This window comes from Musa acuminata, chromosome BXJ2-3 (assembly GCF_036884655.1).
Source record: "Musa acuminata AAA Group cultivar baxijiao chromosome BXJ2-3, Cavendish_Baxijiao_AAA, whole genome shotgun sequence".
NCBI classification, from domain to species: domain Eukaryota; kingdom Viridiplantae; phylum Streptophyta; class Magnoliopsida; order Zingiberales; family Musaceae; genus Musa; species Musa acuminata.
Genome location: NC_088340.1, coordinates 42554336 through 42579113, shown reverse-complemented (window position 1 = coordinate 42579113; position 24778 = coordinate 42554336). Strand labels below are relative to the sequence as shown.

The window sequence follows — 24778 nt, the reverse complement described above, 5'->3', positions numbered from 1 at the left end:
TCTAACTCATGTAAACCATGCATTTAATCGTTGGATGTGTTTATGGTTTTAGAACATTTATGTATTTTGAATCATTAAATTGTATGATTTTATGAGAATGATTTAACTGAAGTCTCTCTGATCTCCATGAACTTTTGAATCAACAAGAACGTCGATGTCCTGCATCAAATGCATTAAGCTCAAAAACCATTGTTTCTGATTTCAATGGAGAAAGTTGACCTGGTTTGTGTTAGTATATTGCATAGTAATCCTAATCTCTTATTGGGACTCAAATTAATTGTTCCACAGCCATAACGACCATGTCAGTCTCCTAAACGAAGAATGCTTGCTTAGGTTGAACCGAGGTCCACAGCTGACGACTACTGATAGTGAGTGATGTGCCGGATGAGTGTATCGTATCGATCTGCAAGAAACAACATGGGATTGATCCCATCCACCGCCACAAAAGTATTCTGGGCAAGAAGACCTCGTCATCCACCACTACAATTCATAGCTAAAAACCTGTGGTGCAACCACTGATGCAAGGGCAGGTATCATTAGAATTCATAGCAGATGATCGATCAAATCCATCTTGTACTCATTCTGATTATGATCACTTTTTTACTCTGCTGCGAGAGGCAAAAGCAGGGCAGTTAATTGCAGGGGCATCAGCATCTGTACCCTCACCAGCAAATTGACGAGTCTACAAGTATTGTAGATCTTGGAGTTAATTATAAATCATCATGTGTAGTTAGATCTCTTTAATGTTTCAATCTCTAGATTATTAAAATTTTTATAATTATAAAAGTGAAATATGTAGTTTCATTTATTCTATCGTGGGTTGTGAGTGATTGTTGTGAATGAAGAAGGAGAGCGACAATGAGAGGTGAGGCAAAGAGAGAGAAAGAGGACGATGCAAATATGGAGTAGTGGTCTACTAGCCAGATGCGACCTTTTTTTTTTGGGCCTATGATGCGCTCATTCACAGCGCCAACTTCCTCATGGTTCACCATGTTTGCCACTCCATCGATGCTGGCTGGGGTATCTCCGACGTAAGTTTGTGGCGTGTCAGCCCCCATTGCACTTCCTACAATCCCGATCTTGCTACCTCCCATTTGCACTTCATGGCCTCCTCATCCTCTAACTCTTGCCTCTCCACCTCCGAGTCTACGATGGCGCCTTAGGTGAAGCAGCCTGTAGATCCTCGGCGGACGATCACGAAGCTACGACATGGGGTGGTTGAGGAGAGGATGGAGGTCGTCTTGTTAGGTTAGAGTCGGAGAATGAGGTTGCGACGCGAACAATGGTGCGTGGAAGTGGTAGTTTGCATGTTAGTCCACACCAGGCAACAATCACGGCCTTACCACTAAGGGTGGCCCTCACGATCGCATTTGGTTTGCCATCAAGTTCCGAGAGTAGAATTCGATAGTGAAAAAGGGCAATTGGGCAATGCTTCGACGATTAGATGTGTGCTTTGGAGTGCCTACAAGGTTAATCAATACCACCACGTTGCATATGTCTCTAGTCACCGACACAATTGCTGAACAACATCAATGTAAATGCAGAGCATTGACATCTGTCCTCTTCCTCCTCCCTTTACCTTAACTTCACCTGTCGCTCTCCCTCCTCATCCACAATAATCACCCGTGAGCCCCAACAACGTTTGCCATCCATCATTAAAAACATAACTAAAATATTAAAATTACCTTTTTACTCATCATCTTCATGCTTCTATCAATAAAACCAACTATGTTAGGATAAATGAAGCTACATGTTTTATTTTCATAATTATAAAAATTTTAATATAAATTTTTAAATCAAAGAACCAGGATGCTAAAAAACACTTAACTACAAAAGTAATATCTAATTAGCCCGAGATCTTGTTTGGCATTGAATTACATAAGGTGCATTACTATAAGAATGCCACTTTCTTTCCGGATGTTACTGGTGACGAAGATTTAAGATTCAGCAAGAGAGCAAATCCCAATCTAATTAAGCAGAAAAATCTCACAATCTATATTCGTTGGAAGTTCCTTGTGGTCTCAAACTAAATACAAACTGCAGAGCGAACTGGCCGTGTCATTTGCGCTGATGCTATGCTTGAAAAGAAAATTTTCTTCAATTTCAAAACAGAGTATGAAGTAATTAGGAAATCATTACATCATATAGTTCCTTTTGAACAAGCTGTCGCGTCATTTGGTGCCGATGTTATGCTTCAAAAGCAAAAACATTTCTTCTTCTACAGAACGGCAGGAAAAAAAGTAATTAGGAAATCACAAGCATCATATAAATCTATACTACAGAATGATGATATCTCTCGAGAACAACTATCTAGTTGCACCAAATGTTACTCAAGGGCACTGGATAATCTCAATATATGTTTCTCAAGATTGCAATACATTTAATGAAGTAACACTCAAACACAACCTCAAAGATAAACCCTGACGGAGTTGCTATCCTCTCTAACAAGTAAAAATTTTATTACAAAAGAAGGAACAAATTTATTGGAAAGAACACCTCCTCGCCTTCATCATTAACCATTGTTTTCTTGAAAATGACAGATGGCTGCTATTATTACTGTTGTAATTCAATATAAGTGATGTTTTCTTTGACCTCGAGCAGTTGGGTTTCATATATAATAATTCCTGTTCTTAAAGGTTAATAGTGATCGAAGCTGGTCCACTCCTGATGACACACACTTCATGCTTTCTTTTACCCTAGATCTTATAGTGCCAGTGATAATAAGAGAGATGATCACCTAAATCACTTACACAATCACATTTTTCAACCAGATATCTTATGAGTGTTCTGAGAGACAGACCGACAATGGACCAAAATTCAACCAGTTCCAAATTAAGGCAACTTCCTGATTGATTATTTGTCATATTGTTTCCTTTTGTTCAAAAGTAGTTTTCATCGCTTGAGATTGGGGTACTTTCATACTAGTCAACTGACGGCAGCAATAAGCTAATTTAGAGAATTAACCTAAAGGAGCACACACTGAAAAAATAGAAGCCATATGTTTCACGTGTTAGCCAGGACTTGGGTGGTATATGAATATCTAAATTCTCTTCAAAAGATGTTCCAGATAGACAAACAAGACTACCAACCAAAGCTGAGAGTTTATCTAGTGTGAATAAAAGGAATCGAACATATGGACTGATGAAACCATATAATAAGTTAAATCTTCCATTTGAAATAGTCACATAAAATAAACATGCAAAAAAATAAAACCACTGGTTAAAGGCATATTTAGTTGACTGTAACTTACCCGAAATTTAGCCACCTTTTGCTGGTCAATATATGCAAGCAGTTCCTCTTGTCTCATCAAAGCATCATATAGAGCCTGATCAGAAACAATTAATGAATACAAGTTAATATGCCTGATCACCCATCAGAAATACAAATAAATTTACAAAAATAAGAAACACAAAACTTCAAGCAGCTTATTTCAATTGTGCTTTTAGATGCATGAGCAGTAGAACTAGCCTAGGTTAGGAGCCCATGGTCAACTTGGAAAGATCATGCCTCAAGTGGGCATTCGGATAAGAGAACACCTCAATGGTTTCTTACACTATATTATCTTTATGGCCCTTTTCAGCCATCTCCCTCTTTATTTTGATGTCTTGAGGTCATTCTTGATTGGCAGCATTTCCAAAGATTAAAACCAGCATTGCAATAGGTGTCTTGCAAGCAAGCATGTGTTAGCAGATGCATTAACCCACAAACTTGTGCAGAATCTAGCCCAATAAAATACCCGCAAGATGAAACAGAAAAAATATTTACAAATTCTGTTAATTCAAAATGAAACCATAAGCTAGAGGAGGATGAACAATTTTAATCTCATTGATGCACACAGCAAATCCAACTCTGAAGGCACTATAAATAACTAGAATCATGTGATGTTTTGTGCTGTTTATTCACTATAAACTCTTAGAGGTGGGCTGACATACCATGCATCTAAAAATATGGCAGCAATATTCGTGTGCATATCTGGATTAATGTTTAATGCATTACATTATATTCTTTAAAATGTATTTATATGAATTTTACTAGTCATCTAAATGGTGATTATGTTCAATGCTAATAGGTTCTTGTCAAATATCTTATTGTCAGATAAATTTGTGTTCCAATGCTCATTATTTTAGGGCTAAATCTTATAAGCAGTTGAGTTGTAGACTTGTTTGAAAATTAACTAATGCATGCTTCACCATTTCATGTTAATGTAAATTTTATTCAGTAGTATTACAAACGATGATGACGACAACAACAAGAAGCTGTAATGTCCCAATTGTTGACAACTGTTCATAAAAAAAACTATGCTAAAGGTAATTATATGACTTCCTTATCAGTAACCCATCTGGTTGCAGACTACGTAAACCACTGTTGCCACACCAATTTGTTGACTGATGAAACTAAAAAGCTGAACTGCAAAGCTGTGTAAACAATCCAGTGAATGTCAAAGAATACAAAATTTACAGTAAAGCATAAGGTGAAATAGAACAGAAGAATTTGTTCGATGAGCACAAAGCCAATCTTAATGTAAAACAGTTCTTATTGCAGCATTGGAGCTGCATATATGGTTTATGACCATCAGCTTGATCAATTAAGAAATATTTTCATGTCATCAGTTACGAGAACAAAATGAAAGTCACTTTTTCTGATAAGCATTCATGCCATGCATCATGTCGAGAGTACTGATTTGAGAATCCAAATCATCTACATTGTCTTATAAAGCATAGTTATCCAAAATATAAAGCTCACCCTTTTGGTTGCAATGAGCTCAGCCTCTAAAGCATCCACACGGCGAACGGCAGCATCAAGCAATTCTTCTTTTTCGTGAGGCATTGCAGATGGTTTTGCTTGAAGTTTGTCAACCTTTTCCTCCAACTCTCCCAACCTTTTCAAGACTGATGAAAGCATATCTATGTCCTTGAAAGTAGGGGAAGGTGAAGGAGGTCGAAATTCCTCTTTAGGCATAGGATTTGGGTCGAATTCAGGATAGCAATGATCAGACTTGAGCATATTATCTGGGAGTCTTCTAGTCACACGTCTTGTAACTGAACAGAACATTGCATAGAGAGCCATAATGAAGGCCATAAGCCATGTAACAATTTGAGCTCGAATTCCTTCTGAAGGTTCACTTATGTCAAACAACCAAAATCTACCTGTTATGAGCAAACTTGTGTAATTAACCAAGTCTATCATCAATATTACAATATATACAAACTAGATGACCAACAACGATAAAAAGCTAAGAATTACATTAAACCAGTATGTTCTGATAAAAATGTGAACATATGAAAAGGTTGAACTTTTTGAGATGTGGATGTAGGTTTCTATCAGAAAACGGGTTACAACTGTATTATGTGGAAGTGAACTATGTCCATCCATAAACAAGACATGCACAGCATCATATATATATAAGTAAAACAAGTGAAAATTAAATTCGACCATGTCAAATAGATCGTTAAATCATTCTTTCACAATCAACCTTAGTACTCAACTTACTATTAACATGCAGAGAATAACAAGAAAATGGAAAAGAAAAAGGTTAATGAGATTTGTGCTCAATCATTCTTCAATAGTACCTTCAGTAGGCTAGATGTCGCTAATCAAAGGCCGGAAAACCATTCCATCCAGGAAATAAGTCAAATAGTTCATCTGGAATTTTAGTAAACATGTGTCCTTGGGGATGTCCTTTGGGATTCTTATTTCTCCAGGTTTAATTTCAACAATTAAGAATAATGAATTACAATAGCTTCAGCATGATCAATGATAGTTTCACTAACCTCTAGAGGAAGAACATACTGAACTAGAAATTTGATTCTTCCATCCTACATCGACGACCTTGTCAACCATGGGCACACAATCTTCATACTCAGAAGAGGCATCAGATATACAAGCCTTTCCAACAATTTTGGCCTGCATATTCATTATAACCTGTTTAAGTAACATTTTAGCAATAGTGACATTCATACATATATAAATTTTACGCTGACCTGCTACAATGGGATTCTTTAATGATAATTATGTACTTAATTGCAAAGAATATAACCATACATATAAAGCTTTGATAAAAAATCAATTTAGTGATCCAGACTGTTTGCCTGACTTATTGCCATAATTCTAAGAGAAAAAAGAAAAGTTATCACCCAATTGGCAACAATTCACAATGCTGTTCGGTAGAAAGTATGTGCTAGCATGGCACAATCACAGGCATCCATGCATTTCAAGGTGTGCTGGCACACCTTTGCCTGGTGCCTTTGTAGAAGCAATGTGTTAAAACCCAATGCTGAAACATGCTTGCAGATACAAATCTTGTCCGAATTTTACCAGCACTCAGCATACTCACTAATGTGAAATCCTTCATGTGTCACTTATAAGATTTATTGACTTTCACAGTTTTATATTTTTTTAGACAAGATAACATCATATTTAACAAATTAAAAACTTTTAGAGCAAAATATATACACTGACATGAAAATCTAATTCTCATTTGGCCCTCTTTTCTTGGACTTCTAGTCAATCCCAAAGATCTCTTGCAAAGTATGTACAATGCCCTTGTGGCATTTATCAAAATGCACCAGCCAGGAATGACTAGATATCACCTACATGTTATAGGTTGAATTCACCTTTCAGCAATCTGAAAGCTTCCTTTTTGAAAACAAGAGACAATGCTATGAAAGTTTAAACCCATAAAAACCTTTTTTAACCTCCAAAGGAATTAGACTTCACCTCTTCATGAACAGGGTCCAACTGAGGATTATGGATATAGTTGCTTGTTTTTTTCGAATAAACAATGTCTTCAGCTTCTGAGCTAGACTCTGTTGATGTATCACTTCCTTTTATCTGGTGCACCAACTAAATGACTTTTAGAAACATAAATAACGGTAAGACGAGCAAATATTGCAGTTCTTACAGTTGGGTATCGTGGCTTAGCATTAGCAATAATCTTTCCCTCACAGTTTGAAACAGCAACAATTTGCCTAGCACATTGTGCTTCACCATTAAGAACCATCTTGTCACAATTCAAACAAGCAAATATTATCTTCCAACCAGGCTTGAAAACAACTGCATGTATGTGTTTATGCATGTGCACACGTGGGAGTGCATGTTTGCATACATAGAGTTAAAAGAGACCTTCAATATATTGGGGTCCCTCCATGGACCTCGATCAGATCTGAGGCATCCACCATGCTCAGCACATGTACAACTACCACCAAGAAACTCTGGCAACTCACTAGAGAAACCAGAAAAACCACTGCTCAGAATACAAAGATAAAGAGGAGAAAGCAAACGGTTCAATAACAAGAACATGCAAATCAACATAGAAAGGGAAGAAACCTGGAATCAATTACTTCAAGAAGCTTATTTTGGTACTTAGTTCCAAGAACCTGGGGAATAATTGCCAAAGCAGTGTGTTGAGACTTGAAATTTACTCAAATCACAGTAAAAGGAAATATAAGCTACGAAACAGGACACAATAGGCTTACATGAATCTTAGAAGTAGTTTTTGGATCAAGAAATGACTTCACAGTATTCCATAGCAGCTTAAAACCTGAACTAGCATTAACTACAAACATCCGGCACAAAGTCTGCATAAAATTATCAAATTGTTAAAGATAGTTATCAACTACATGGATCTTTTGCCACCTATGAACTCTACTGAGGTGCCTTAACTAAACATATGATTTTTTTATAGAATATAGATCTCAAAACAAAATATGAAAAAATGAATCTTGAGGAAGTTAAAAAAACAAGTATTAAGATAAATCACATTCCTCTGGGTAATTATCATTGTCGATTTTTTGCAATCTGATAATCAGTTCTCTTGCAGCCTTGGTGAAGTTTTTGAGGCCCTAAAGCAAAATAGCATCATCAGTATTGACAGATAACTTGTCAGTACACTCTGACAATCAAAGTTATATAACATTTGCAATTAAGTTATCCAGAGTGAAATGTTGATAACATACCACGCCTTGGACATCTAGAATTGTTGTACTTGAATCAATGTGCCTTTTTGCAGCAATTGAGCAAGCTGGAAATCTGAATAAGAAGCAACTTTCAAACTCTTTCACATGATATTTTACATAGCGTTCCATTGTTGTCACTTGCATTAACTTGTTCGCATCAACTTTTCCGAGCCTTTCGATATAGACAGGTCGCCCCTCTTTATCCACACCATGATAACCTTGTGGATAGTACTTTAAAACCTCTTCTATCTCTGTATAATCAAAATCCTGATGAAGAGATAAAATTAGGTAAATGTCAACCTCAGTGAAGTTTTGCATATCGGATCCAAGTATAAGCCACCTCAAATCTGTAGTAAAGCTTAGCTATGTACCAGGGGAAGACACTAGAAGTAAAAAGGAAATGAACAGATTGGTCATGGTATATATTATGATTGTACACCGTGTTTAGGCAGATTCTTCAGAGATACTTCACACAAAAGAAAATTGGTATTTAAATGATATACCATCAATCAGCGGGAAGGCTCCCCCCAGCTCCCCCCCAGCTCAAACACCGGTACCAATCTCATTTACCACTCTTTTGATAGCTTCCTTTTAGAATTGTCAGGAGGCAAAAGGCATTTGTGCAGATGAGCCACTTTTTGGGTTTTAACCATGTTGCATCAATTCTTTTATGCAGACCCTCTAAAATTCTCCATTTTTTGTGAGTGATAACAGTGGAATTCATCATCTGTGCTACTGTACAGTAGCAAATGGTATTATGATGTCCAAATATGTTGAACCATAATTCACTAGTATATGTCTTGAAGTGAATGAATGGAAAGGAAAAGCATTTCTCCTTATAAAAAAATGAGTGGTCCAAAAGAATTACATGCACCCACATGAATATAACACGTCCAATTATACCAGCAGACCAGTTTTTATTGGTCTGACAGCTGACCAGTATATGGACGAAGCAATTTTGCTACATCCACTTCGAAACCGAGCGTACTTCCTGGTAAACTTACTGCACCAGGCTTTTCAGGCGGTAAGCTGACTGGTAACCGGCTGCATGAGGCTGTAGGCTGGAAATTGAGTTGTAAGCTTATTGCCTAGCACCGGTAGTCCGGTACCCATTGAACCCTTTAATCTTTCTTCTTCCTCTTTCGCTGCAGCAATGCTCCTCCACTGCTTTGCATTGCGATGTTGTCTTCTCTCCTCCATTGCACTTCGCCGCCACCTCCTCATTTTCTCTCTCTCTTTTCTCGTAGTGATCCGGTTGGTATTGACACTGGGTACATTATATGGTACCAGATGGGTTGGTATTATATCAGTTTAAATATCAGTGTTGGGCTAGGATTTTAATTCTTACATTAAAAAATCCACCAATGCCCTAATTTGCTAAGAATCTGATGCCACTGGAGCTGCAGAACATCTACGAAAATCGGATTTATCTCGAGTCTCAACAATCAAGTGAAGCTATTCAAGATGAGATTCATCAATATCGATCTCTCCCTTCAAGTACAGGTATTTATTTGAATCTGCTCTGCTTGTGTCTTCATTGTTGAAATGGATCTTCCCCTATGCTTATTCCTTTTTTTCTCTCTTCTCCTATTTTTCTCTGAATCCCTTTGAGCCTAGCAACCTTTGAAATATCCTATATCAACAGATATCTAGACGTTACCTTAGTTATAATTAGATTTTTTTGAACTGATATTAGGGTGGTCTAGAGCAAGAAAAACCTCATCAATATGAGGCACGGAGAGGGCCAACATATGCAACCTTATTCCTACATAGGAAGGGGTTCTTTTCATCACTAGAATTTGAGTGGTTGTTTTCATCACTAGAACTATGGTTACTCTGATCATGAAGGAGCAACATTACCATGATGCCCATGCTCATCCTCAATTGAATTATTTTGACTTGAAGAATAAAATAAATTTGCTCTTTTACAGGTATATGAAATTCACGAAACTTAATTCAGGAAGGAAGACCAACTTGTTTATTACCTCAACAATGGTGTCAACACCAAACTCCTGCCTCCATGTAAGCATTTCTGACCACATGTGCTTTGCTTTCTCAAGATCAAATTTTCGTGCTTTCAAAAATCTAAAGGTAAAAATGCCATTAGGTAAGTAAATAAGATAACAACTTCCAAAGGAAAATATAAAGGCATGATACCTACAACATCGACATGATTAAACAAAGCTTTGAATTAGTAGCAGCAAACAATTTTATTAAATTGTGTATAATGTAAGTGAATGGAGAATAAGTGACCCTTTCTCAAATGAGCACAAGGACACGAACAATAATCGAGAAGTTCAAATGGTGTGACTCGGTCTCACTGTGAAGCACAAGACCATTAAGCCAAGATGAAAGATGATTTCCAACAAACCATACGGAGGTCATTACAAACAACAACAATCATAAAGAAGTTCAGATGTTCCCTTTCGTTATGATAACAACCTATATTTACATGGATGACTAGAGATACACTTTCAAGCAATGGTGTTATATGCGGTCAACCAGGATTTTGGACTGCTATGTTAATCTCATACTAGCTACATGTTCAACAAACATAATAGTGGACCCATATATGGATGAATTTCTTTTCTATAGTCCTTAGTGCACATATATCCTAATTCCTATTTCTGGAAAATTCTGCAAGCATAACATGAACATAACATGGAGTTAATTGTGTGTATTCCTGTTATGTAAGAACAGAATAAGTACAAGGACAGAGATAAAAACTGGCGGCTGGCCACTTCTTTTAAGATATATCATTAAGCTGAGCTTAAGCCTCACTCCAAGAAAGCACTAAAAGAATGCACTCTGATCACTCTTGATTATTCTGGAAGAGTCCTAAAACCATGATAACCTTGAACTCAAGTATCCTAATTTGACACTTGTTAAGTAGCTTCAACACCTAAATGAAGAAAGATATTATAGGGGACACAATTTTTTATCTTTATTTATGGATCACATTCCACATATTTCAAAGATTCTATTCAGTTATCTATTTTATCTGAGACAGTCTTTGATTCAAAAGTATATTTGCTTACTTGGTAGATTATCATTAGGGGTTACAGTTGCTCAAAATGGAAAAGAATGCCAATATAGTTTGCTTCAAATGACTGAAGCAATAGATAAACTAGAAAGGAAAGAGGAGTATTTACTGGAGATCATGTGAGTAAACAAAAAGGAAAAACTACATTGCAAGTAAATGACAGTTACCTTAACATCATATGATAATCATCATGCTTTGACGGAAGCAATTCATCCTGCATTAGGGACTGTCGAAAAGCATCAACAGCTTGTAGCTCTTCAATGTCTCTTATATCCTCAATTGAAACAGAGCTAACTCGAGTATCATGCTTCTTTCTGCTCTTTCTCCTCAAAGAATGTCTGAATTTAGTAGATGCACTTATTGCTTTTTTCTTCAAAGATCCAATTCTTGTCCTTCTCTCATCTTCTGAGTTCTCAACATCTGATTTCCGCTCTTTTTTCTCGTCATGACTGGAAGACCCCTCGAAACCTGCAACTCCATAACAAAAAAATCACACATTCAGAGAGCATCATATATCATCCAATGAAGTAATTTCAACATATCAGGTTATGAAATTCATAAGGATAAAAGTAAATTCTTTTTAAAAAAGCATTGCCAAACTTTATGGAGCATACAACAAGTAGATTCTTAGCTAACTTAAAGGTGCATAATGCTGAACCTAAACCCAATGTACTAATTCATTTTAACCCCAAAGGGCATGCGTCAACTATGTCAAGCCTATTTGTTATGAAGCACATATAATATAATTTATGATCTTGGTAACTCAACAAGTTGAACCATATTAATAAAATGTGAGTGCATGACCAACAAGAAAAGCTCTTGTCATTTCATAGTAGACATGTAAATTGGAAAGTCCTTGTCCAATGTGCTGGTGCGACGCCAACCTGGTGTATAAGAGGTGAAATGCATTTCTAGTGATGATCAAAGGCATCATAGGCCACATGGTGACAGTGGTTTGCAGGTGATTTGGTTCGGTTGTTCTTGGCATACCACTTTGTAGTTATTAGATTATCACTATATTGTCAAAAGCGTAATATATGACGGGGACTTATGGCTGCCACACGTAAAAAAGGATCTGCAAGGTGGAGGATAACAATCCTTGAAGCTTCTTGGAAGGAAAACAAACTCTTCTTTCGAATGGGCCTTATATTTTTTTAATTTATTGCACAAATCATATTCCAAGTTCTCCTTTTGATGTCTTTTTTTTTTTTTTAAAGAAATACCATATTTCACATTGATCTTTTTATCTTTTTTTTATCCGATCCTCCTGATTTACAATTTCACCCAATCCAGGATAAAAAAAACCAGATCTTTAAAAGTTCTACAATTGCTAGAGATAGTTAAGCAAAAAATCAAATATTTCATAAAAGAAAGATAGATGAAAATTTTCCAAACCCGAAAAAGAACAAAAAGAGCAAAATTACTATCAGAAACCTTAAAGCATCAAAAGAAAGATTTTGTGCGAAATATCTAAGTAATTAAAGGAAAACGTAATTGAAGAACAACTCACAGGGCCTCGCAAATCGATCGAGTGGTCCTGACATGTCTGCAGAAAGAAAACGTAACTTGAATCAAGAAACTATTATCGGAGCCATCATAAACTAAAAACCGAGACAAAGAGTCGAAATCAGAAACCCTAGAGACGAGGACACGGACCTCACGGCTCAAAAAATTTACTCAGAGAGATAGCACGACGCCGGCAGCCTATGATAGAAGGCAAAGATAAAAACCGCCAGGGAACCCTAAACGCCGGCGGATGGCATCAAGGCGGCTTCCGAACGGTGGGTTGGACCTCCTGCTGCAGGCGTTCGACGGATAGAAGAAAGCGTAAGTCTCGGAACTCCTCTTATTCTCCTCTTTGCTTTATTCCACCGTTTCGCACTGCCAAAGGAGGAAAAGAGAAACCGAGCACGAGAAAGGGCCATCGAACGTATAGAGGACGTAGGAAGCTCGGGTCGGGCTTCTGATCACCTACATTGACTAAGTCACCACCCGGCAAAAGTAGCCTCTCATTCCTCGGACCTCGCGGAGGCGACTGCGGTCCCGCGTGTGGTGGCCCAGCATTCAAGCATTCATAAGGAAGCGTTCCCTGATAGCTGCACCAAATTAGACTCGGAATCCGCACACCAGTTTCCTCGTACCGCTTGCCCAAATCATTCTCGTTTTGGCTGTAAAGAATACGCATAGCAATAACAAAGATTGACGATAAAGAGTAGACATGCCAAAAACAGAGATTTAATTGCGAAGTGGTTTGACTCGTTATATCTTACTTCTTCTGAATACATAGTTTTCTTGAATCATAATATATCTGCAGACTAACCTTATACCTTTGTCACGTTGTTACTCTATCATACGTACAAGTAAAGCACGTCCACTCAATCATCATGAGAATATTATCGTAAAAGAAAATTTCAAAGAAAAATGATGCACATCATTTAGAAGTTGGAAGCTACAATCAGAGATCAAATGCTATCTTTACAAGTTGAGAATCTGATTCAGTGAGGCAGACAAAAAGACGTTAGATTGGACAGACAAGGAATGACAAGTAGATTTCATTGTCTAGTGGTCCAGTTTTTGTAGGCTTACAGACCCGACATTCTCTAGAAAAAAATCTAGTGGAGATTTCCCTCACCTGATGATGATGATTGCTCTTGTTGAAGTTTCTAGTGAGAAAGAGATATGTGTAACTTGTTAATCTTAAAATGGAGCTGGATGCACTTTGATATTATCATTAATATCTTGCAAGAAGATAACTATAACCCTCATGGAGTATCTTTCATCTGGTTATTGACATCTTTTCTCTGCTAGATTCTTTCACTTCACTAAACTCTGATATTTTTTTGGAAAGAGAACCAATATACTGACTTGCAAATCATGTAAAAAATGACTAAATCTAATTTTATCTGGAGGCAAGACTGACCTACTGTTTTTTTTTTTTTTTTCTGAGCTCCAGGACAAACTATACTCATTTCTTAAAGCAATGAATCTGCCTTTATCTTTTGGAAAAATAAATATTAATAATCTTAATACTACACACCCACAGTTGAGACAATAATCTCTCTCCGTGTCCTCCCCACAAGCACAAGAACAGTAGAGTAGCACATGCATTTGGTCTGTCTTCTGGAAATCTGAGTAGTGTTGTTGTCCAGAGAATTTAGCATCCAACAGCAATGATTTTAAACTTCATCCACAAATAGCACATTAAAATATGATTGTCCAATTGGATAAAGTTTAGTATCTACATTTATAATAGCACTTGCAAGGTGAAGTTTTGCTGGAGGCCTCAGACTTTGAAGATGTCAACACTCCACAGTGGTGAAAACCAGAAGTCAAGCAACATTAGCAGGAGATGGATGCTAAGCTAAGCCATGGTTGTCTTGTGAATAAGAGATCCTTTGTCTTACATTGATATATATACAGGCAAATGATGCCAACATGGAGTTGCAAACTATATATACATATATATCTGCAAGATCAATGGCTATCTGCTACTTACATATACTTATATATGATCACATTTTTCCGGCATGATTGGACAACATATATACATCCCAGTGAACTGCAGCAGCATAAGAAAAAAAAAAAACCTATGACAGGTACAAGAATTTCAAGAATATGCCAAAAAAAAAAGGACAGGGAGCATAGGGTTGCACCAAAACCTGTCATGTCCAGTTCTTTCTATTGGATCTGAGCTGATGAAGTTGGTCCCTCCACTGAGCTGAAAGTCGAGAAGAAGGTTATCACATATGGATCTATGTAACATCTATACATAGTCAATAAGACACTTTTTTGGTTAGGTATGATTGGTTTGCAAAGTGTATGTAAATATTTGAAGAGGTTTGCAACTGGGCCTAATGCAAGTGAATCCAAAATCTATGCATTACATATAGAGTTCACATAACATCTAAGAGTAGTCAGTAATCAATAAGACACCTTTTGAATTGCTTTGTGGCCTCCTAGCATTGTTTTTCCTTAGAATTTATCTTATTTGAAAAATTTCAGACAATTTTATGTTGGGTCCAGCCCACATATGGGCTGGGATAAATTTGGGTAAATCAAAAAAATGAAGAGAGAAAGGGCAAAGGCAAGATTGCAGTGAGCGTGCAGCGTGCACAGTGAGATTGCAGCCTGCAGCGTGCAGAGAAAAGAGGAGAGAGAAATAGAGAGAGAAAGTAAGATTTCTGAGTTTTTCTGCTTGACGATCGATGGCCAAACGTTGTCAGTTTTGGCCCAAATTTTATGTGGAGAATCCTTGCAGCAAACTCTACAATCCTAACGGTGTTGATCTGCAGTTTACCCTCTCTAAGGTACTTTCCTATGATATTCATTCTATGAGACCTAGAATTCTCTTTTGAGGAGATCTATCGTACATGACGAAGATATGCTGTTCTTGAGCTAAGATCTATGATCTTGATGTTATTCTGATCCTCTAGTTATTCTAGAGAAGACCTACTGTAAACCTGTTATAATTATTATTGATAGTGGAAGCTTGAGATGGACTACGATCTCGTGGTTTTTCCCACATTGAGTTTTCCACGTTAAAAAGATTTGGTCTCACTGTGTGATTGATTTATTGCTCTATTGTTTATGTTGTGCTGATTGATATTAGCATTTTAATATTAAGTTGGTATTTTGATGAGGAACCTATTTTGATACACAAAGAGGGAAAAGAATTATTCCGCATTAACAGGTTTCTTCCCAACAAGTGGTATCAGAGCAACAGGTTGTTTGGTGCTAGTTTTCTTGTGTGATTGAAATAGAGTCAGATGGTATGATTAAATTGAACTCATCAAATTATTCCACTTGGAGGCGTCTGATGGAAGATTTGCTCTATTGCAAAGATTTATATAAGCCTATCAAGGTTAAAGATAAACCTTCTACTATGGACGATGAAGAATGGGAAGTTCAACATAGAAAAGCTATTGCCTATATTAGAAGATGGATGGATATAAACTTGCATGAGCATATTTCAGATGAAACCAGAGCTGATGTTGTATGGCAAAGGTTAGAAAACCTTTTTGCGAAAAAGACTGTGGGAAATAGAATTTCTCTCCTCAGAAGGCTTGTAAATTTGAAGTATAAAGATGGTGGTGGTAACATTGTTGAGCACATAAGCCTATTTCAGAGTCTTGCAAACAAGTTGGTTGCTATGAAAATGAATATAGATGATGAGATGCAGGGATTATTACTTCTCAGCTCTTTACCAGAAAGTTGGGAAACGTATGTGGTGACTATTTGTAACTCCACGCCAGAGGGGACTCTAACCATAGATATGGTTAAAGACAGTTTGCTAAATGAAGATGCCAGAAGGAAAGAACAGGGTGAATCTTCTTCTGGGGCATTTGTTACTGAAAAACAAGAAAGACGTGGAAGAAGTCATAGCAGAAATCCATATGGTTATAGAGGAAGATCCAAGTCTAGAAGAGATATCAAATGTTTTCACTGTAATAGGCCACGTCACATGAAGAAAGAGTGTAGGTTTTGGAAGCGAGAACAGAATGAAATAAAGAAAAATGAGAAAGAGATCAATACAGTTGCTGCTGAAGGTAATATCACTATTGTCTGTGATGAAGGTTGTGTTAGCCTTGTAGCTCAGGACAGTAATTGGGTAATTGACTCTGGTGCTTCATTTCATGTTACTTCTCATGGAGATTTCTTTAGATCTTACACTGCCGGTGATTTTGGTAATGTCAGAATGGGAAACAATGGTACATCTAAGATTGTGGGTATTGGAGATATTTGCTTGGAGACCAGTAGTGGGAGCAAATTAATACTCAAAGATGTAAGGCATGTTCCAGATATTCGTCTTAACTTGATATCTACAGGTAGACTTGATGATGAGGGCTTTGCACATTATTTTGGTGAAAGTAAATGGAAACTCACTAAAGGTTCTCTAATTGTGGCAAAAGGAAAGAAGATTAACTCTTTTTATATCATGGAAGCTAAGCTACACAAAGGAGAGATTAATGTAATTCGAAAAGGTGAAAGTATAGATCTTTGGCATAAGAGGCTTGGACATATCAGCGAGAAGGGACTTCAAACTCTTGCTAGAAAGCGGTTCTTACCAGAGTTGCAAGGTACATCTCTTAAATCTTGTGATCATTGCTTAGTTGGAAAAACACATAGAGTTGCATTTCAGACATATCCATCATCTAGAAGATCTGATGTTATTGATTTAGTTCATACTGATGTTTGTACTATGCAAACTAGAACTCTTGGAGGTGCTCTTTATTTTGTTACTTTTATTGATGACCATTCTAGAAAAGTGTGGGCTTTTGCTTTGAAATCTAAAGACTAGGTACTCGATGCTTTCAAGGAGTTTCATGTCAATGTTGAAAGAGAAACTGATAGAAAGCTAAAGTGTGTTCGATCAGATAATGGTGGCGAGTACAGGGGTCCTTTTGAGAATTATTGCAGGTTCCATGGTATCAGGCTTGAGAAAACAGTTCCTAAAACTCCTCAGTAGAACGGTGTGACAGAAAGGATGAACAGAACCATTGAAGAAAGGATTAGGTGTATGCTTTCTCACGCCAAGTTACCGAAGTCATTTTGGGGGGAGGCTATGAGAACTACAGTTGACCTGATAAATCTTTCTCCATCAGTTCCTCTGCAAGGTGATGTTCCAGAGAGAGTATGGAGAGGAAAAGATATATCTTATAATCATTTGAGAGTCTTTGGGTGTAAAGCATTTGTTCATATTCCCAAAGATGAGAGGTCCAAGCTTGATAATAAAGCAAAAGCATGTATCTTCTTGGGATATGGTCATGAAGAGTTTGAGTACAGATTATGGGATCCAGTGAATAAGAAGATTATTAGAAGCAGAGATGTTGTGTTTCTTGAAGACCAATTGTTTGATGATGGTGATAATGTTGAGAAGCCAGAAACCTCTGTTTATATTCCTTGGAGTTTGGGTCCAGTTCCTTCACTTGTAGTTCATGATGATCATGAGGGAGATGAACAAGAAGATTGTGGTGAGAATACTAGTGATGATACACCTACAATTGATGATTCTGAACCAATTGAACAGCTACCTCCACCACCAGTTGAGATTCAATTGAGAAGATCCACTAGAGAGCGACAACCCTCTACCAGATATCCTCCACATGAGTATGTTATGCTTACTGACGGGGGAGAGCCAGAAACTTACTAAGAAGCTATTCTACATGAGAATAAGAGTGAGTGGGTTAATGCCATGCAAGAAGAGATGAGATCTTTGCTTGAGAACCACACCTATGACTTGGTAAAGTTGCCTAAAGAGAAGAAAGCTCTCAAGAATAAGTGGGTTTACAAATTGAAGACTGAAAGCAATAGCTCACAACAGAGATACAAGGCACGACTAGTTGTGAAAGGATTCAATTAGAAGAAATGTATTGACTTTGAAGAAATATTTTCTCCGGTTGTGAAAATGTCCTCTATTCGAGTTGTTCTTGGTTTGGCTGCCCGTTTGAATTTAGAAGTTGAGCAACTTGATGTAAAAACAGCATTTCTTCATGGTGACTTAGAAGAAGGAATTTACATGGAGCAACCAGAAGGTTTCAAAGTCAAGGGAAAAGAAAATCTGGTATGTAAGCTTAGGAAAAGCTTATATGGACTCAAACAGGCACCTAGACAGTGGTACAAGAAGTTTGATTCCTTTATGATGAGCCAAGGGTATGATAGAACCACATCTGATCATTGTGTGTTTATGAAGAAATTTTCAGATGATGATTTTATTATTTTACTGCTATATGTTGATGATATGCTGATTGTTGGCCATGATGTTGGAAAAATTGGAAAGCTTAAAAGAGAGCTAAGTAAGTCTTTTGCCATGAAAGACTTAGGATCGGTGAAACAAATACTTGGCATGAAGATTCTTCGTGATAGGAAGAAAATGAAGATTTGGCTATCTCAGGAGACTTACATTGAAAAGGTTCTTGAAAGATTCAATATGAGTAAAGCCAAAACAGTTTGTTCTCCACTTGTAGGTCATTTCAAACTGAGTTCGAAACAATGTCCTACAAGTGAGAAAGAAAAAGAAGAAATGTCCAGAGTGCCTTACTCATCTGCAGTAGGCAGTTTGATGTATGCTATGGTTTGTACTAGGCCAGATATAGCTCATGCAGTTGGAGTTGTTAACCGATTTCTCTCAAATCCTGGAAAGGAACATTGGGCAGCAGTGAAATGAATATTAAGATATCTAAGAGGTACTTCCAGGTTGTGTTTATGTTTTGGCAGTGATGAACCTGTGTTAGAAGGTTACACAGATGCAGACATGGCAGGTGATACTGATTCCAGGAAGTCCACTTCGGGATTCTTGATGACATTTGCAGGAGGAGCAGTCTCTTGGCAGTCTAAGTTACAGAAGTGTGTTGCTCTATCAACCACAGAAGCAGAATACATAGTAGTTACTGAAGCCTGTAAGGAAACTTTATGGATGAAAAAGTTTCTACAGGAATTGGGCTTGAAACAGGAAGTATATACTGTTTACTGTGACAGTCAGAGCGCCATTCACCTCTCCAAGAATTCAACATACCATTCTAGATCCAAACATATTGATGTGAGATATCACTGGATTCGTGATGTGCTTGAGATGAAAGAATTACAGTTGGAAAAGGTGCATACCAATGATAATGGTTCAGATATGTTGACAAAGTCTTTGCCTAAGAGAAGCTTGAAGCATGTAGGCGCTTGAAGCATGTAGGCGAAGAGCGGGCTTGGTACAACCCACCATATGAGCTGGAGGGGAAGAATTGTTGGGTCCAGCCCATATATGTGGGCTTGGACAAATTTGGGCCATCAGCCCAAATCAAAGAAATCAAGAGAGAAAGGGCAAAGGCAAGATTGCAGTGAGCGTGCAGCGTGCACAGTGAGATTGCAGCCTACGGTGTGCAGAGAAAAGAGGAGAGAGAAATAGAGAGAAAAAGTAACGTTTCTGAGTTTTTCTGCTTGACGATCGGTGTTGATATGCAGTTTACCCTCTCTAAGGTACTTTCCTATGATATCCACTTTATGAGACCTAGAATTCTCTATTGAGGAGATCCATCATTGCTGTTCTTGAGCCAAGATCTATGATCTTGATGTTATTCTGATCCTCTAGTTATTCTATAGAAGACCTACTGTAAACCTGTTATCATTATTATTGATAGTGGAAGTTTGAGGTGGACTACGATCCCATGATTTTTCCCACATTGGATTTTCCACGTTAAAAAGATTTGGTCTCACTGTGTTTGATTTATTGCTCTATTGTTTATGTTGTACTGATTGATATTAGCATTTTAATATCAAGTTGGTATTTTGATGAGAACCTATTTTTATACACAAAGAGGGAAAAGAATTATTCCCAACATTTTAAAAATTGTTTCAGCATATCACAATGTCTACAATATGTTAGTTATCAAACTTTAATTACAAAGAACTGTTTCCAACTGCTCACTAATATATTCTCAAAATTTTGATGTTTTATTACCAGCACAATGGATAAAACGAAGGGCACAAAATAAGAAATGATGTTTTACCAGCATCTAAGTATCGTTCCTCAACAGCAGCAGTCAGCATGTTTTGGATCAAATTGAACTCTTCAGTCCCGAAGCAAGGGTGGCCATCAGGCCTGTCAACATCACAGCTCGTATCATGGGATAATACATGACATTGATTTAAATAATTTCAGCCACAATTATTCAAAATGTAAAGTGAAAAACAAATGAATATAAATAATCATTTTATGGATTCTCGTAAAGCACACATCTAATTCGAGAAAACTACAGGAAATACCAAGAGAAAATTTGTAAAATATTACATACATCGAAGGTACGGGACTAGGCAGAATTTTCTCTCCTAAAAAATCAAGGAAATAGGGTGGCCCTTAAATTGTGAAATTTTCCAATGTTCTGTGGTCACATTAACATATATGATGGTCATGACTTGGAAAATCGGAGAACAGAGTGTGCTGCAATGATCAGATTGTCATCTAAACAATTTTGCCAGAATATGATTTAAATTGAAAGGGATGATATCTTTAAAATTTTAAAATATATCAAGGCATTCTTTCTGCCAGTCAAGTTCCACGAACAGCATTCCATCTGATTGAGGAGCCTGCATTGTCAACTTGCTTGGCTTGACCACTCTCATTCTGTCACTGTATACAAGATTTCTGTCTACTTGTATAGGAACCTGTATCAGTCAAAGCCATAAGGAAGCACACACAGATAGATGATTTGAGTTGAATTATGACGAATTGGTTAAAATATAAACATAAAATTTTCATGTTATAAGCATAAATGTGTAAATGTGGACTCTGAAGGTGATACTGATTCCCAAATATATAGGGGTAGCTAACAAGATTGAAGTCATAAAAGCATAAATTGTCAGTCTAAATGGTTACCTGACAAATTAAGCATATTATAATGAATTAGGTGCACATGTTAATTGTTGTTAACATTAGTTTAAAGCAGCCATTTTGATGTACATATCTAAAAGAAATTAACTTTTGTTAGCACAACATTAGTTTATAAGAGCCATTTTCACCATGCTGATACTTTGGCAAATGAATTTTCTGGCTACATGTACCAAACATGTGATGTGTATGGTATACCAATACTCAATTTACTCCTGTACTTGTTTGCAGTTTGGGCATCCCATACTCTAGGAGAATAAGATGGACTCTCATCCAAACTCAATCAATATAGAAATACAAATAATATGTTCTGTGCCACAATATAAAATGAACTAGAAAAAGAATTGAAATATTCAAAAGTTCTCAACTAGGTACACAATCTAAGATCTATGGTGCCCTGAACTCAACCCTAGTCTAGATTTGTTTTGATTCAACCTAGACCTTTTATTCTCGTTTTGATCTTAACCTGAAACAAGTGCATGGATGAGTTTTTATTAACTACGTTCAAACATTTCTACAGTACAAACTCCTAGTAAAAGTTTTTAAACCCATGCACCAAAATCTTTAAGCTATTTTGAAAACTAAAAGATACCTTGCATTGAACAGTCATATTAATGGCATCTGAAGGTCGGAGATCAAAGCTTATAGTCTTCTTTTCATTCCCTACCTGCGTGTGAGGAAAAATTTTCACTTCAGAACCTTTCTTACTTTCGGCGGAAGTTTACTTCAGAATTCATATTGTCTGTATCATAGCAACAATTCAGAATTCAAGTGTTCAGACAATTATTGTGTGCCCTACTATACCATGAAAGTAAATCACTATGATAGAAAGAAAGGACAAATCATGCTGCACTGTAAAAGGAAGAACAATACAGCAAATAAGGAATGTGGGTTCTTAGAACATTACATAGCACATGGCTTCTTGTATGACTGGTTTGCTTCATAATTTCTAATGTCAGGCTCAACCAGGGACGTTTCCTAAACCTGCCTAATTTTGAAAATGGCATATCCAACAAGGGGAGAAGTTGTTTCTTGACATTCATTGTACCATTTAAGACAGACTTGAAATCATGATCTAGGATGCGTAAAAGGAAGAAGGATCCACAGTTTTAGAATTAGGAGAAGGAACGAAGTTCAGTTACAACATAATCTATCATAACCTCATGGAGATAGCCCCTTTAAAAATTCAACAAACAAAAGTCTAAAATCTGTCTTGTAACAATCCACACGAAACAATCACCAAATAACACTATCTAACTAGCTTGATTTTCCAAAATAGACCCGTCTAATTCGGGCATTCCCGTTATGATAGGCATCACAACTAGTTCACATCAGAAGGACTCTTTCCTTACATCTTAACCTAAATACCACAGAATCCACAAAGAAAAAAACTACTTCCACCAGTTCAGAGTCAAAGTTGAGATTTTTAATCAACAGAAGAAATATTCCAATGGATTCCCTTCCCAAAAATTACAACATATACAGCACATCTCATACATGCAGAACATAAGCTTACAAATCCCAAACAACTCAAAGAAACTATAGAGCGGACATCACCCGAAAACAGCGGAATAAAAGGTTTCGATCGATCGATCGATCGATCGATCGAGAGAAGGCTTTACCTGCAGTATAGTTGAAACAACCGATCAAAAAGTTCAGGAAAGAAAAGATTCGTACGACCAAGCTACACAAACTAAAATCTCATCAACCAAGAAAGGAAAGGGGGCTAATTTAAAGAGAAAACAGAGGGGAATTTGCAATGCGAACAGCCGGCATTACAAATCCCGACACTCCAATCCCAATCCTCTCGTTACAAGAGCAGGAGATCCGAACTCGTAGTATAATCGAAGGCCTAAATGACGATAAAATTCCTAATCTCTCCTCTAACCGTAGCTTCCCTGCTAGAGTTTGTGAAGTAGGAGGAGGGCAATTACGTACTTCACGTTTTGTCATACCATCAAAGCTCGCGTCTTAAAAGACAAAACTACCCCTATGGCTGGTTCGTTATATAATAATCCAAATGGTATTTTAGTCATTTTATTTATGTGCGAACCGACAACCACGGGAAGCTGTCGGTGAACGTATCAGATACTCGGAAAAAATCAGGATCAGGAGAGGATGACACGTGTCGTCGAGATAGCTCCCGGAAAAGGGATTTTTTGAGGTATTATTTATTCATTTATTTGATTTAATGATTGAAGAGAAATATCTTTCCACGAACGTTCCTCAAGAAAGGGTTATAATTGTGTCGGTGGGAACAGAAGATGTAAAGTAATCCCAAGGAATTGGTAGCATTCAATTTGGACCGTCAAAATTAGCGGTCAGCAGGAGAGTGACCAAATCTTTCTTTGGCATTTGTCGGGAATCTTCCCAGTAATCACTGCCGATTGAGGATTTCATGTATCTAATAGCATATAGAATCATATCAATCTTTCTGCTTTTGATCTGAGATTATATAATCATATATTGTAGGCACCATATCTCTACTTTATTGAGGATCCATATGGTCTAAGAATGTGCGTTTCTTTGGGGACAATCTTTACCTTACGCTGTTTCATTTGATCACAGTCTCTACAAGGATTGGAATACAATCGATCTCAAGGCAAACATCCTTCACAGGGACCTGAAATCTTGGAATCCTCCCATCAATGCTAGTTGTGAACTCAAGATTTGTGCTTTTGGTGTGAGCAGTGGGAAATGCTCGTTCGTATGTCGAGACCTCCATGGATGTTTGATCAGTTGCATGCATCTCGTCTGAGCTGCTTGAACGAGAGCTCATCTTCCCAGGCACAGAGTGCCTTGTGGCCAGCTTTAGCTCATTCTCAGTATGCATGTCTCCATGAGCGAAGGCCTGCAAGTATAGCAAATCCCTCCCATGCAATCCTTTCGCCATTGATTTACTGCAGAAGATGCCGGTTTTTGATCCATCTAAGAGGAGCACCTTTGCATGTCGCCTCTTTACAACCCTGCTAAACTTCCAGCTGAGGTTCTCATTGAACTTGACATCAATGAAGATCTTGGAGAAAGTATGATCGTGGAGATGATCTGCGAGGAGAAGCATTACTATCATCCATAAGCATCTCTTGAACTCAAATGAACCTGTGCTCGTCTTTAGAGCAGGTATGAGTCTTGCTTGTAATGTACAGAAACCTGCTGCCTGTGTTTATATATCATAAGCAAGACTCAGATCTGTTCCAAAGATGTCTAATTATGCTTTGTACTGTGTTCCCAATGTACGCTATTAAGATATAGCGGCTGCTATACTCCTACCCTACATGAACTCTACGAGTGTCTCATTGAAGGTTCATCCAAATGAAAGCCTGGCGAAGTGTGTGTTTAAAGGATTGAGTAGGTTTTGTGAGTGAGATTATGGTTTCACATAAACCCTTCCTCACCAAGCTTTTGCTC

At 37.3% G+C, this 24778-nt stretch overlaps 1 protein-coding gene and 1 long non-coding RNA gene across 7 annotated transcripts; both read right to left on the bottom strand.

Annotated features, from left to right (window-relative positions):
- Positions 1–1971: 1971 nt before the first annotated feature.
- Positions 1972–13146, bottom strand: LOC103979956 (phosphatidylinositol/phosphatidylcholine transfer protein SFH6). Of its 5 annotated transcripts, none has more exons than XM_065101267.1 (15): positions 12655–13146; positions 12509–12544; positions 11166–11466; positions 9941–10040; positions 7956–8222; positions 7766–7841; positions 7476–7579; positions 7327–7376; positions 7123–7222; positions 6902–7000; positions 6718–6843; positions 5772–5904; positions 4744–5147; positions 3251–3325; positions 1972–2218 (listed from the first exon to the last, which is right to left on the bottom strand). In XM_065101267.1, exons 2-15 carry the CDS (start codon positions 12540–12542, stop codon positions 2195–2197), a joined length of 1893 nt encoding a protein of 630 aa, XP_064957339.1. In that variant the 5' UTR covers positions 12543–12544; positions 12655–13146; the 3' UTR covers positions 1972–2194. The 5 variants fall into 5 exon arrangements, with proteins under 5 accessions (XP_064957339.1, XP_064957341.1, XP_064957342.1 ...); XM_065101269.1 differs by having other exon boundaries at positions 12680–13130; XM_065101270.1 differs by having other exon boundaries at positions 6718–6831; positions 12655–13128.
- A 1053-nt stretch (positions 13147–14199) lies between these two features.
- LOC135608411 (uncharacterized) lies at positions 14200–23263 on the bottom strand. 2 transcript variants are annotated; one of them, XR_010485517.1, is made up of 5 exons: positions 22993–23263; positions 21963–22037; positions 20493–20584; positions 14658–14716; positions 14200–14557 (listed from the first exon to the last, which is right to left on the bottom strand). It is a non-coding gene; the product is annotated as an uncharacterized LOC135608411 (long non-coding RNA). The 2 variants fall into 2 exon arrangements; XR_010485516.1 differs by having other exon boundaries at positions 14200–14716.
- Between the last annotated feature and the right edge of the window lie 1515 nt (positions 23264–24778).

Bases quoted from the DNA above. Each gene is read 5' to 3' on its own strand.
- LOC103979956 (XM_065101267.1), bottom strand. From the start codon at position 12,542: ATGTCAGGACCACTCGATCGATTTGCGAGGCCCT. The intron at 7,842-7,955 runs GTATGTTATCAA...ATTTTGCTTTAG, and splicing joins TTCTAGATGTCCAAGGCGTG to GGCCTCAAAAACTTCACCAA. The intron at 5,148-5,771 runs GTTAGTGAAACT...TGCTCATAACAG, and splicing joins AGTATGTTCTTCCTCTAGAG to GTAGATTTTGGTTGTTTGAC.